At 45.2% G+C, this 14,941-nt stretch overlaps 1 protein-coding gene across 1 annotated transcript in view; it reads left to right on the top strand.

Moving 5' to 3' along the window:
- Positions 1-1,055: 1,055 nt before the first annotated feature.
- Positions 1,056-14,941, top strand: part of MCF2 (MCF.2 cell line derived transforming sequence) — a gene marked incomplete at its 5' end in the record, with an annotated part of 33,025 nt that continues 19,139 nt past the window's right edge. The window contains 11 exons of the mRNA XM_010083187.1: positions 1,056-1,175; positions 2,237-2,353; positions 4,209-4,358; positions 7,153-7,277; positions 7,749-7,863; positions 8,234-8,353; positions 9,527-9,718; positions 11,592-11,783; positions 11,933-12,104; positions 14,205-14,293; positions 14,818-14,906. Of these exons, the coding sequence (XP_010081489.1) occupies positions 1,056-1,175; positions 2,237-2,353; positions 4,209-4,358; positions 7,153-7,277; positions 7,749-7,863; positions 8,234-8,353; positions 9,527-9,718; positions 11,592-11,783; positions 11,933-12,104; positions 14,205-14,293; positions 14,818-14,906 (1,481 nt within the window). The remainder of the gene's footprint in view (positions 1,176-2,236; positions 2,354-4,208; positions 4,359-7,152; positions 7,278-7,748; positions 7,864-8,233; positions 8,354-9,526; positions 9,719-11,591; positions 11,784-11,932; positions 12,105-14,204; positions 14,294-14,817; positions 14,907-14,941) is intronic.

Genomic DNA, 14,941 nt, shown 5'->3' with positions numbered 1-14,941 from the left:
CCTGCAGTGCAAAGTATCTAAGCATGTTCATTACTCTCAATCTTGGTATAGATACTACTGTCATCTTTCTTGGAGGACAATGGAGGAGGATAATATAAGGAGGAATATATGGAGAAATATAACCTGGCCTGTCAGGATCTCAGAGAAAATCATGTCTTAATTAACTCAATTCTTTGCATCATGCACTTATCCATAATTTAGTGATATGACTCCTACTTTCTTAAAAATTCTTTTTCATTCTCAAGCACCCTTTTCACAGATCTATTTAAAAACGCACCTGCCAACCATATGCTTGAAAAAAGGCTCCAGCAGCATAGGCAGGAAATGCCAAATTCTTACCACAAATTAAATGTTGCCTGGTAATTACTGGGAACAAGAAGAGTATGCTTGATGCAGTTACAGGATGATTAACGAGTTTGGCAATAAATTTTACTTCCCCAATCTGTCTGTCCTTCCCCTCGACCTTCCAGCCCTCTGTTCCCTGCTAAGTCGTTATTTCATTCCCTAAGTTTTGATACTGAACACAGTATAGGATGAAGAGAGGACAAAGGGTTATGGTTTTATGCTGAAAGAGAGTAGATTTAGATTAGATATTAGGAATAAATTTTTTACTGTGAGGGTGGTGCGGCACGGGAACAGGTTGCCCAGAGAGTTGCAACCTGGGCTAGTGGGAGGTGTCCCTGCCCGTGGCAGAGGGCTTGGGACTCAATGATCTTCAAGGTCCCTTCCAACCCAAAGCATTCTGTGATTCTACGATTCTATGATTCTGTTCTATATAGTATTAAAGTTTATAATGAGTGGCCCTCCAAGGTGCATGGCTGAACTCCTGCCTGTTCCAAAGGGAAGTGAGGCTGAACAATCCCCCCACAGATACATCCCGTATCTCCAAACCACTTACAGTATCTCCCTCCTGTTTTGAAATAAGAAAAGGCTATCGGGGGCCATCAGAAAAAAATGCTAAAATCCCCATGATTTCCCATCTTTTCAAGGTGTTTGAAAGCTGTCGTTGGACCTGCCACATCCCCAGGTTGAATGTTGTCTCTGCTTCCTTGCAGGCGTCTTTCCCAGGGAACCTGCACTTAGTGATGGTTCTTCGGCCCACGGGGTTTTTCCAGCGCACCTTCACCGACATTGGATTTCGGTTCAGTCAGGAGGATTTTCTACTCAAGTTACCGGTACGAGTGTGCAGAAGTGTTGTGCCCATGTGTGACTGGAGGCTGCCGGCGCACCCCAGGTCAGGAGGGGGATCGTGTCCCACTCTGCAGGCACCATATGAAGAGTAACTGGAGTGTCTCTGCCACTAATGCCTTATTTCCACCAAATGTCTCTTTGCCAAATCTCTCCTGTAGAATTTTTCAGCTCCCTTGGGCACAGTTGGTTCCCCACAGAGCATGTCCATGGTAGTACATAGGCTGTATGCCTCTGTGGAGGACAAAATCATGCTCAGGAATTTGTTTAATGTCTGAAAAGTAAAAACATGTCTTGTGAAGCTTTGGCTATGGATTCCATAATCGCCATTTTTGTCTCATGTCAACTCCATACCAACATCATGTTGGTATTTGTCTTTAAAATAGCAACTGAAATGGTTTTATAGTTCCAAGACAGAGTTTCCAAGACTTCTAAAGCCACCTTGATTATGGGACATAATGAGAATAATTAAGAGAAGAAAAGTACATTTATGGAATGTAAAGTTGACACAATTACAAATCCACAAAACAAACCAGTTTTCCTTTGGGAAATAATATGATTTTCACAAGCTGTGCATTTTCTGTGCTCAAATTATTGTCATTTGCACAGTTTTGAAAATTCATGATTTATCACAGGACAGATGGAGACACACAAAAACTCATGAGTATGTATTTCACAAAAACTCATAGGCCAATGCTTCATGATGTATAAAAATCTATATATTTTTTCCAGCTTACTGGTCGTCCCTTGCAAAAACCTGCATTACTTTTGCTTTTCAGCTCTGTTCTGCAGTCAGAGACTGCAGCATCCACTGTGCTTTGCATTTAAGGAAGAAAGCACCTGGGAGATGAGGGCTGGCTTACAAAAATGGTCAAATACATCGAATAAAAGCCATGTTAAGCTGTGAGCATAAGAAGAAAGCCATGCTGTAGGAAAATATTTAGAGCAAACCCAGTTTTTAGATACATAAAAGATTTGTCGGCTTGATCTGTGTGTGACTTAGGTAGAAGTGATGATCAGCCAGCTGATGGTGTTGCCTTGTTTGCAGGTTGTGATGCTGAGCTCGGTTAGCGACCTGCTGACGTACATCGATGAACAGCAATTAACGCCGGAGTTTGGAGGCACCCTGGAGTACTGCCACAGCGAGTGGGTCATCTTCAGGACTGTACGTACTGGCGCTCGGTTCTGGGCTCTTGGGGGTTTGGGATAGATTGAGGAAGGTTTTCTGCAAGGCAATGAGCAATGGGTAGCTGAAAGTAGCCCCTGAAGCCAGCTACTTTTCCTCGATCAGATTTGTGAAGGAGTCAAGTGGCATTGGGCACTTGATGAGTTTGTGAGGAAATTGGATTTTTAATTCCCTCAGGGTCCTTTTGAAACGGCTCCTCAAAGATCTGTCTTCCTAAGTCTTTATCAAAATTCCCTTAATGATAGATACAAAATAGGGTTCTTTTTTAAATAATGGTTGCTTCATGTGATTAATATCACAAATGTGTTTGAGAACCACGGCAGTGAGACTGCTCTCTGCATACTGACCAAATGCAGAGAATTCAAGCAATTTCCTTTTATTTTTTTTTCTTTGCAAGAATTTTCCTTTAATATTGCCAGGGATCAGGCATTTACTTCCTTGAGCTGTGCCTTGCCGTGTATTTCTATGCTTCCTGTACGTTCTTAGTTTTCACTGGGACTTTGTCTCCCAGATTAATGGCAGATTGGATTCCCAGTTACCTTTCCGACAAATCAAAGCACTAGTGCATCCTAGTGCTCCTTGTCCTGCAACATCATCCACACCAGCAGATGTGGAGCTCAGTACAAAGAGAAAAACAGAAGTCATTGTAGCTGGAATAACTCAAGCTAATGCTTGTGCCATTAACTTTCTGCCACTTTACACTGATGCGCTGACAAATTAATGATTTTCTGAAATTTTTGGCTCTTAGTTTTGTTCTTTTGCATGATGTGTTAACGTGATAAGGGCATAGCTCTCACACTTAGAGACAAAAATGGAAAAATGAATGACAAAACCTGTTAATCTAAGAAAAGGATGAGTTTCTAGACCATAGCTGCATATGGTAGATACGTGTCTGTATGAAAAACTTCTCTGAAAATGCCCTTGTAGTATGTTCATAAAACATTTCCTGAAATTTCCATGGAAAATACATGCTGTTTAAAGAAAATACAAACGTGATCTCTTACATTTGAGTTTATTACCCTGTTCCCAAGAGCAGAGCTGGAGCTGTTTGTGTGTCCTCCAGGGGACAAGGTTTCAAGCCTCAGCAGGGCTGTGTCCTCTGCTCTTGTGGCAGTTCATTGCTAGCTGAGCAGGAGACCAGCAGCTCCTTGCCAATCCAATCACCAGGTCACAGTCTGGGCTCCGTGCGGCTTCGTGCTCTTCCCCTCCTGCAACTGGGGGAAGGATCAGAGCAAAGGAGGTACCAGCAGCGTTCATTTCCATCCCACTGTCTCCAGTTTGTCTCTAGCACAGTGCTTAGCTGCCTCCCTTGTCCCCTTGGTGCAGCTGCTGATGAGGTGGCCATGATGCCAGACTGCCTTGGAACCAGGCTTGCAAAGCTGGAAACCTCCGTCATCAAAAAGCCAAATACATCTCATAAGCCCTGGAGATGGTTCCCAGTGTGGGTTAAACAAAGGAGAGTAATAGAGAAAGAATTACAGGAATTTGTGAGATGGATCCTGTGGTGGCTTCTGCTATAAACCTCCAATATGTAGGCAAAAAAAATCTCAGAGTGCGCAAGAAGAAGCAGCAGAAAACAAAGCATGAAGTATTTCTGCCCAATACTCTCCTTGTTTAATTCCCTGTTGTGGATTCAAACTGCACTAAAAGACACCTGGCCACATCTTGGTGGCCACTAGCTGATGCACCCCAGCACACATCAGCTCTGTCTGCAGTGGACGTCCCACCCAGCTCCCTCCCCTGCAGATCTCAGCCTTGGCTCTTTGCATACTCCTAAATGAGCTGTAGGAATACCCTGAATCCCAAGCTGATTGTGATTATTGTCTCCCACCAGGCAATAGAGAGTTTTGCACTAACCGTGAAGGAAATTGCACAGATGTTACAATCCTTTGGCACGGAGCTGGCTGAGACTGAGCTACCAGAGGACATGTATTCCATCGAGCGCATCCTGGCCCTGCGCACGGAGAAGTACTACCAGCTCAAGGTATGTCTCGTCAGCAACTCCGCCGCGTGTTTCCAGCCCCTCTCTGCGCAGCAAGATGGGAATTCTGGGCTTTCACTGCCTGTTTGTTTGGTGCCCACGCCTCCTTCCCTCCCATGCATGTGTATGTGTTGACAGACAAAACAGAACACAGCATGTCTGTTTCTATACGTTACCCTTACATTTCCCGTCCACCCAAGTGAATTACCTTGCCAGCATCCGGCAAGCTGTCTCAGCTGCCGCCTCCGCCCTGGCTGCAGCAGTTGGTGTCTGTGGTGTGCTCCCCTGGGGCTTGGCACGTCTCGCTGGCAGCAGGGCGGGTGGGAGGCTTCACCACTGGTGGGTTTGTGCCCCAGTGGGATTCCCTCCGCTTCACCCGCATGGCTGGAGGAAGCTGCACATAGAGATCATCAGCAGGTCTGGAGGGATGGGTTGTCCCCAGGTGCCACCACCTGGTGCACCTTCCCCAGGGGGACTTGAGGGATGCTGGAGGCATCCGAGGGGAAGGTTTTGTATGAGCATGTGGTACAGAGCATTCATGATGTGATCCTGTGAGCCTTTATGTTTGTCTTAAACAACATTTGTTTCTTTAATATTTCAAGATTTTTTTTTTTTAACTATTTGTGGTTGTGATTACAAGAGTTAGTGGAAGCTTGGTGCAGCTCTTGTCTTTGCTGCTCCTGCATCTTTCTGGGGACAGCACAGGCCTGTCCCCAAACCCACACTACAGAAACGATTCCCGTGTTAATAGCCATGCTCTGCGGCTGAAGAATGAGCTCCTTTGCTTTATGACAGGGCTCGTTTACATAAGTCAAAGGAGTGTATCTGTTTTCATTTATTATCATTTGTCATTCACGGGACAGAGTTCCCAGAAGGCTGCCTGTAAGCAATACACACAATGCCACCCAGAGTGCGCGGTGCATAGGCATCAATGCATGTGCGTGTGTATAGAAAGTATCATTACAGATAGTGCCAGTCGTCTTTTATTTCTTCTTTGAAAATGAAGAGAGCTGTAGTGTGAAACAGCAGCTACACATATTGCAGTATGACTTACTGACTTAAACTCCATGCCTAGGACTATCGCCAAAGTGTAGGGGGCAAGTATCGGCTGCCCAGTGTAGTCCTGTATAGAAACCAGTCAGGAATACACACTTCCCTCTGCGGAGAAATAAAACATGCCATGTGTTTTCATTTGCATCTAAAGCCCAGCAGCACTCAGTACAAGGCATCTGTTGCTTTTAATGCCTCATCTATTAATTTCAAATATCAAAACCACTCGTTGGCTTTTGACTGAAATGAAGTCCGTTGGCTTTTTTCTTTTGTTCCTTCGAAGACCATGAAAGATGAAAGCAGATGAGAAACTGTGCACAGATTGTGGTGACAGCAAGAGAGATCCTTGTCTCTCTCATGACAACCCCAAGATTGGTACAGCTGATTCCTGAAGTCAAATAATGAGTCAGGCAGAATAATTTATGTAGCTGTGATACTGAACGGAAACTGGTTGCAAACACAATGGAAAAATGACAGAAATTAATTAAACAGAGTAACTACAAAATTAACCTCTTTGATGTACTGAATGGGAAAAAATCAAGTTAACACCTGCTTGACAGTTGGGCTACTTTGTCATACGTACAGTGAATCAAAGGCTTTGAATCAAAAGGGGAATGCAGGGCTCTGGACAGTGAGATGAGAGAGGATGAAATAACAGCCACCTGAGGTCTAAAGCGTGCTGCATTGTTCCTGTTCCTTTTTGAGTCTCCTGGATGTGGTGGTAGCAAAAGGAGATGGGGTTTTTGCCTTGCAGTCGTCTTCCGTGATGTTTTAGTGACAGGGATGCGAACTGTGAGTGGAAACTTTGTGCGTGGGAGAGGAGCAGCTCCCGTGGCCATGTCCTACTGCTCCTGGGCTGCTGCCCTGCAGAGGCTGTTGTGTTCAGGCTGCTGCGAGCTCCCTGGGGCAGGCAGATGTTTAAGCAAGTCTGTGCTTTCTGAATCTTCTCCCTAAAGTGGTTTTGCCATTGTTTCTCTTGCAACAGAAGTCTGACCATCTCCTAGGATAGGCTCTTACTCCTCCTGGAGCTGGCTCTCCCATGGAGCTGCGCACAGGTCGCTCCTTTGGGGTTTCTCCCAACTCAAATTCATCAACCACATCTATTTTCTCCTTCCTTCTCACCTCTGTCTTTGGGCTCTTTTTTTCTGAGAATAATTTACTAAATGCACCTGTTGGCTTTGGGGCTGAGCCCAACACAGCACAGAGCACCTCAGCTGATGCTAACGAACACAGAAGGGTTTAAATTATCCCCAGGGGAGGTTACATTGGAAGTGCTCACTTGCCTCTATACATAGGGGCTCTAGCAGGTGGTGCCACACGATCTCAGTCCTCGCTTTGTCCTGCTATGGGATGTTCTTCCTGCAGCCTCCTGTGATAACCTTGACAGAGAAGCAGCCTCCAAGCTGCAGAAATATTTGCGTGAATCTATGAAGAGCTAGAGACCTAATACAAACCCACCTGCTCCCCAAGAGAGACCTGTGGCAGTGCTGGCCTCCTGCCTTTTGAATGATTTTGTGGCCTGAGGTTTTCATGCGTGCCAGTTTCCCCCCAGCCTGGTGACCAGTCTATGGTTCAGCTTTGTCCAGCTCCCCACGTTAAGGGGGTAAAACATCTGCTGGGAGTCCTTTAGTCTGGTGGATACTGGTGCTTCGCTTCATACAGGGAAACTGAGGCAGGAGAAACACAAAATGATTTATCCTTGCCTCGTAAAAAGTAGGCTGAATCAGAAATCTTTTGCATTATGCAGGAAGATATTACAGCAGTCACAAAAGAAGGAAACTTGCTTTTGAGCAGTTTTGAAGAGCCTGACTCCGGGGAATGCAGTCAGGACCAGCACCGCGAGAGGCCTGGGGACTGGGAGACTGTGAACCGGTGAGTGCACCATGCTCCTAATTTCCCTGATTTTTGAGGGGAGACACTCAAGCCATTTAAGTGTAGATGTGTTGTTTAGGTCACCTGTCAAACAGGTAAAGACAGAGATTCCAGAGTTTTACTCCAGACCCATCAAATTGCTGGGTGACTTCTGTCAAATGACTTGGACCTGCTCTGTTTTATCCCCCCACTGGTCCGATGAGGCTGTGGAGCAGATGCAGGGTTCTCCCATGCCAGGCTCCCAGGAATTATTCAGATAAATGGAGATAGCAGCAACTGCTTCACACAGGTGCTGTCATGATTTCATTAAAATTCTCTCTGAGATCTTCACAAGTCATATATACACGTCCGTTGGCTTCCCCTGAGAGCTTGGGTCCAGAAGACCTGCACAGGTGATCTCTAGGGCTTGTCCATCTCTGCTTGTCCTCTATTGGCAAATTGTCCCAGTTCTGTCCTTTTTCTGTGCTCAAGGTTACTTGGTCAGCTGCGTGAGATGGAGACTGCTTTTGATGGCTTCTGGGAAAAACACCAGTTGAAAATGGAGCAATATATCCAACTGTGGAAGTTTGAGCAAAGTTTTCAAGAGGTATGATCAGATGCACTTCTGTTGCCAGAAGGAAGAGTTGGAGATGAAAAGGAGGGGAGAGGAGAGAAATTTTTCTGCTTTTTATTTTGAGAGCATTTAATTTATGCTGCTGTTCCTTGGCTCTGTCAGGGCTAGCTTGCTTGGGGAGACCACTGTGTTTCCTCATTCAGAGCTAATTTAAGTATCACTGCCCTGCAGTCTCGTAGATTTTGCTGATGGAAGCACCCTTGAATTTAGAAATTAGTTCTTGGACACTAGTTTTATTATTGGATTTAGCAGTCTTAGCTAAAGTGTGATTAATTTTAATCTGAGAATTATTTTCTGCCTGTGCTTTGTATCCTTTTGCAGCAGTCTTCTTCTTTGTGTCTAGGTCAAGAATGCCATTGAATTTTTAATGGGTCAGCAAGCGGAGCTGCCTGACACTGGCGACAGTGTCCCCCAAGTGAAACAGAGGCTCAAGGACTTGGGTCATTTCGATGGTATGGCTCAGGTGAGATAGCCTTTCACAGAAAGAGGCACTAATGAAACGCAAGAGGCACATTCTGTATTTGTGGTAGGAGGTGTTTTCTGAAATTACCTGTTTCTGGCGCAGTTCGTTGGTAAGTGGCTGCACAAAGGGATTGATTTCATGTCTTTGCGCAGCAACGCTGTGATCACTCTGAAAGCCAGGAACAGGGTATTTAGTTATCGTAGTTAAAATAAATTGCTGAGCCATCATGAAAATCCAGAACAGATAAATGTCTGAACATAGGGGAGGCGTGGGAGCTAATGAGCTGGAAGAGGAATTATTTATATGTTAAGTGCTTTAGCAGTGCTAATAGGCAGAGACTTGTTACCAGGCACATGGAGAGGCAAAAAAGTTGCTATCTTGTCGTGTCTGTGATTTGAACATAACATATGGATGAAGACTAGGAGATGTAGGGGAAAGAAGAGTGAAGAGTGGTGATTCACAGCAGCCCAACTGAGGACATGACTTTTGTGAAGGGATGGGCTTGGCATGTGGGCCAGGGTCAGTGGGGAAATCCTGAGGGACCTGGACACAACCCCCAGAGGCTTCTTTGAAAAGAAGAGTCCTAGGGGAAAGGTGTAAGGCTTTTTGGCCATTTGGAAGAAATGTTTGTGGAGAGAGGGAGGAGGAACAAAAAGCCAGGCAGAGAGGGTGCAACAGGGAAGCAGTTCCAGCGAAAAGCCAACCTTGGAGAAGATGTAACCATTACACTGACCAAGATGTGCAGAGTAAACAACATGTTCTTCGTATCAAGTTTTGCTGCAAAGGGCCTGGTTTGTTTTTGCCATAAACCTCAACTGCTCAAATTCCTTTTCATGCTCATGGGCATAGTGTGCCTAACGGGACATCATTTTTTTTAGAGTGCAGTTCCTGGAGACGGCAGCAATGCGCTGCCAGTAGCCATTCACAGCATTGCTAGTTTGGTGAAATACTGTTTCCTTCTTCATCCTCTTTTTTGGATAGCAAAAGTTTTTTTTTCCCAGATGATGGGTGCCATTTTATCCTGCGTAAGCCACCCATTCTGGCTACTCCTAATGGCAGTCATCTCCATGTGTACCTGAAATCTGGTAAGATGAGAAAGTCCATTTTGTTGTATGTAGATATTTTGGCCTTATTTTAGTAAGTGTGCAATCCATTCTCTTCCTTTCACTGAAGGATCTGATCGGGAAGGCTCAGGTGGTGATACTCCACGGACACCAGCTAGCAGCAAATCATCACTACGCACTCAACTTGATCTGCCAGCAGTGCAACGAGCTGCGGCACCATTCCGATGTCTTGTCTGATGAGATCAAGAGGAAGCAGATGCGACTGCAGAAGACATTGGATCTTCATACCCGCCTTCAGCAGGTAGAGTTCAGAGACAGAGTGCTTTGAGAAGTACGTAGTTAGCTTCTCCATGGGGTTATCCTCTCCAATTCTTAGCTGGAAGCATCTGAAATTTGCAGTTTTGCTTCAGCAGTTGATGGTAGGAAAGTGTTCCTTAGGGGGTGTAAGAGTGCTTCATACCTCACTTAGCTGGTTAAGATAGCGAACAGATATCTGCTGGTGCTGTGAGTAGTCAGCAGAAAGAGATGGGCTTCTCTGGAGGGCAATTCAGAACACCAAAGTTCAGCTGATGCTGTTGGTCATGCTTTCATGCTCTGTCCACAAGGGCCACGAAGATGATCAGAGGGCTGGAACACCTCCCGTATGAGGACGAGCTGAGAGAGTTGGGGTTGTTCAGCCTGGAGAAGAGAAGGCTCCGAGGAGACTTAATAGCAGCCTGACAGTGCTGAAAGGGGGCTACAGGAGAGATGGGAAAGCTCTTCATCAGGGAGTGTAGTGGTAGGACAAGGGGTGACAGTTTTAAGCTGAAAGAGGGGAGATTTAGATTAGATATTAGGAGGAAGTTTTTTTTTTTTCTGTGAGGCTGGTGAGGCAGTGGCCCAGGCTGCCCAGAGAAGCTGTGGATGCCCCATCCCTGGAGGGGTTCAAGGCCAGGCTGGATGAGGCTTTGAGCAACCTGGGCTAGTGGGAGGTGTCCCTGCCCATGGCAGGGGGGCTGGAGCTAGGTGATCTTTAAGGTCCCTTCCAACCCAAACCATTCTGTGATTCTAGGATTCTATCCATGTATTAATTGACTTTCGAGGTTTTCGTACCCAGTGCGATAGAGGTAATGCTTTCAGATAAACAGCAGCCCTTTTTTGTTAGCAATTTATTAAGAATGAACATAGCTGACTGTAAAATAAGGCGACAGATTGGTAGATAGGCGCAGCTGCTGTGTGCTAGCATGGAAGTGGAGTCATGTGGCTTCGGAGCCCTTTGATATCTTAATCAGCATCAAATATTCATTTAGGGAAATTCACGCTAATTAGGCCAGAAGGCACATAGCTCTAATGTGCTTGAGGCCATTAAGAGAAGCAGTGAAGTTTGACCTTGTTCCATTTCACTGTTTCGGGGGACTGCAGAACTTGTTCTTTTTCTCTGTGTGCTCCACTTCAATGTTGCATTGATCTGTGGGGACGGACATTTCAGCTGCAGAGCAGTGTCCTCTCCTGGGCTCCTGGCAGTCCTGGTTGGTGCTGGTGGTTCAGCCCATGGGCTCCACTGGAGTGTGCTGTGGTTTTGCTCTCCATGGTCTCCCTTCCTGCTCACAGCACCGGGGTCTCTGTCGTTCTTTGCCGCAGCATCTTCTCACCCCTCTGCACACCACAGTGTACGAGTGCCAGCTGCACCCCAGCCTGGCCTTCAGCCTTTACCTGAGCCTGGTAAATGTAGAACTTTAAACTGAAAGTTTAAATCCTGATTTATTTTTTTTAAAGCATGAATGCAATTATGTCAATCATTCCTTGCTGTTCAGGTCTGCGCTGAGGCAAGTATTTATCTCCGGAAACCTGCCTGTCTCGCTGGAAGCTCTGATAGTGCCCCCTTCAGCTTTCTGAGTTGGATAAATAAAGATCTGCTTATCATTTGGTTCAACTATGCACTAAACAGTGCTTCTGTGTCAGTTATACCCCAGAGCTTGGCTGGGTGTGTTGAGGACTACAGTCACCCTCCAGATAAAAATGTGGCCGTTCTACTTCCTAATCCAAATGCAAGAGCTGCCGAGCTCTTTAAGAGTACTAATTAGCTCCATGTTGAAAATATAAATCCAGTAAATGATGTTCCTTGTGGGAACCTTGGTTCAGTAGGAGTGCTGCTGACAGTCTCGCTCCCTGTGTTTGCCCCGTGCTGTCACCAGGCTCTGCAGTGCTGTGACGAAGGTGCCTACCTGCTCGCCAACCAGCAGATGGACAAGTGCCAGTCTAAAGAAGGCGCTCAGAAAGCTCTCCAGGACATAGAAAGATTTCTTGAAAGCTCTTCAGCCTACTTAAACTATGATCCCCAAGCCCTACACTGTGATTTTGAGTCAGTCTTAACATCTGAACTGAAGGTAAGCAGCCCCTCCGGTTCCTTATTGCACAAGTGAAAAGCGGGGTCAGATGTGTTGTGGTGTTGTCGGCTTTGTAGTCCTCTGGTTTGGGTCAAAGTGTGAAATAATGGTAGTTATTTGGTCACAGGAGTCTTTCTCACTCTCTACAGTGCCAGATACAGTCAGTGCAGGTGAAGCTTGAAAACGTTCGCAGCATGTTTGAGAATCGGCAGTCTTGCTTCAAGAAGCTGTTGGATAAACACGTACGACCTGTCCAGTTAGTAGCCCCTCGGCCAGAAAATCCACCGAGATCAAAATCACCATTGTTCTCTCCTAAACATGGTAAAGTATTTTAAGTTTATGGTATTTTCAGATTATCATTTTGCTTTGAGGGAGGAAGAGGAAGGCTAGGGGCGGTTTTGAGAAACCAACTAAACCTTGCTGGCTGTTACAGAGTTAATGTTATAATGCTAATTGTATATGAGATTATTTATTATCTTTCCAGTTTTTGTATTTAGCTTCCCATACCTCTGTGAAGAATGAGGCTGGTTGCTTTTCATTTATTTTTCACTTCCTACTGTGTGAAAAAAAGACAGCTGTAAACAGCGTGTGCTTCCAGTTCTGCTTTGCTAGCATCCTACTGGGCTGAAACCTGGTGAATTAGTACTGCAGGGAAAAAGGGCGAGGTTTATAAATTTATTAGCATGCCAGTGCTCTGCGACAGTCTCTATAAGTATCTTGAGCTGCAACTGACATGAAGTTAGACTGATGTTTGCAAAGGAGCTTGGAGAAATGAGGAGCTCAAATCCCGTGAACAGAAATGAGAACCTGGATGCTTAACTCCCTTTGATTCTTTGAGGATGTCTTCCTTGGATCCCCATTGTGGAATAATTAATGCCTGTGAAGGTACAAATTCTGGTTGAACTGAGGTGACTGAATGTTCTGCCTTGATTTGGGTTAATGGGATGTGGCACAGTGTTAGCCTTAAATGATAACATGAAGACTTTCATCCTTGGCAGCCCTGTGTGTATCAGAATTAAGAAATATTCCAAAGTGACGTGTGTGTGTTTAAACCAGGGACATGCTAAGTTGTGTGAGAATATTCAATGATCTGACTGCATGTAGCGATTAAACATTTGTGTTTTAACACAAAATGTGTAGGATGAATTAATGACTATTGGTTGTGGTGAATTGTAGCAGGTGTCATCCGGACAGTCAAAGTGGCTCCAGCCCAGGGAGTGAGCACTGGAAGCAGCCAAGCTGGGGGAGGGATGGGAATGAAGCTAGATGCAGTGAGGGGAATGAGGCTACTCAAGATGGCAGGCCAGTGCAGCAAATAAATCCCCAATTTCCTCTTCCCAGGCTGATGCTGCCTTCACTAGACCGCACTGCCCTCTGAACCCCTTTCCTCGGTCAGGAGGAAGCTCTGACTCTTTAGAGTCCTGCCCGTTTTACCCAGTGGGACTTGTCCAGCTTTCTAGAAACAGGACAATGTTAAGGAGGGTTTATTGACTTGAAGAGTAGGGGGAAATGGGTGGCCACCTCCGTGGGATGTTGTGAGGCCATCATCAGTCGCTGCACTTATTTCATGCCATTATGGGATGCACGTTTTCTAGCACAGGCCCTCAGTCGCCTGCGAAGCAGAGGTACCCTCCATTGATCCTCCTCCTGAAAGGGATGATCAAGTGTGTTGAAAGGCACATAGCTAGCAAGCGGGGAAAGAGAAAAGGCTCATTTTTGGATAGATCATGTCAAAAGAGCTTTTTAATAAGGCCCGTGTTTATATGAAACATCAAAATGCCGCAGGCCTGCTGGCATGATGTGTGGTGTCAGAGAGGCGTGCTGGGCTGTGCCGGGAGGGCTCTGAGGTGGATGGGCTTGTGGCGTGGATGGAAACCAAACCACCTCTGAGCACATCGCTTTTGTCCTCTTTTCCTTTCTTTCTTTTGTTCCCCCCCCCCCCCCCCTCTTCTTTTTCTGTCTGAGGACAGACGCTTCTTCTTTCATCTTTGTCCTGTATTTGAAGCCTATATGATAAATGTGGTTCTAATTTTCAAACCACTTTTTGGGGAAAAAAAAGAGGAAACCTCTCCTGTCCTGAGCTGTAAAGCACAGCAAGGTGTGTGGAAGCGTTACGGCAGGCTGCGGCGGAGCGGAGTGCTGGAGTAAAGTCACTCTTGCAAACAAGCAGAGTTGGGCATTTTGTTTTCTCTGATTACTTCTTACTTTTTGGTCTTTATGGCCATCTGTGTGGCTTGTGTTATTTGGTATTCAGTATTGTTGTTTGAGATACCCTTTATTTTGTCGGTTTGCTTGTAGTATTAGCTAACTAATTATTAATTCTTAGAATGTATCCCATTTTTCTTTGTGACTTAGTTTGTCTGAACCGTCTCCTTCACTATAGATGTACATTATGTAATAATGGGTTTTTTCCTACCCAAGGTGTGGATTTTAATTCCAGTTTGAAATTTTCATTTGATCTCTCCCTCCCTGGGAAGAAAACATCAAGAAAAACTCCAAGTTCTCGCAAGGTAAAAATTATAAGTGAAAACTGAATGAGTTTTATGCACTAAGATTCCAGCTGGAATGCTTCTAAAAATGGATTGTACTTAGACTTTGGATTGGAAAGTGATTTTTCTTATTTATTTACCCTTTCATATGCCTGTGGCTTAGTTGGATTAGTCCAGCACCTTGGATCATTTTTACAAGTCGCAGGTATTGATTTCCTCTATGTTATTCCCTGAAGTTGTTCTTTGCAGAGCAGTGATGTCTATTAGGAAAGCTCTCCATCCACAGATATTTCCCCTGTGGAAACTGTTCTCTGATCTCTGCACTAATGAATTATGTTACCAGTGTTTTCAGATTTTATGTAGCAGACTCATTTCTGGGAATATTTGGCTACCCATTATATGCCATGCCCTTTTAAAGTTTTGTGTCACAAAGGATTTCTTAAAAGGAGATGTATTTCATCCTTCCCTAAAGAGCTGCTGGGCTGGTCCTACCCCTGCAGTGACCTCCCTGCAGCTCTTCCCACTGCGTCCCATTTCTCTTCCAGATTGAAGTAATGCACGACTATCAGGAAAAACGGAATTCCTTGCAGTCTTTTATTTCAGACAGTGACGACAACTTAGATATACTAAAAGGGTAAGATTTCACCCTTTTTACATCACTCAAAATAA

The sequence above is a fragment of the Pterocles gutturalis genome, unplaced genomic scaffold (assembly GCF_000699245.1).
Source record: "Pterocles gutturalis isolate BGI_N339 unplaced genomic scaffold, ASM69924v1 scaffold22170, whole genome shotgun sequence".
NCBI classification, from domain to species: Eukaryota; Metazoa; Chordata; class Aves; order Pterocliformes; family Pteroclidae; genus Pterocles; species Pterocles gutturalis.
Note: the sequence above shows the minus strand (reverse complement) of the source record. Positions and strands in the feature narration are given on the sequence as shown.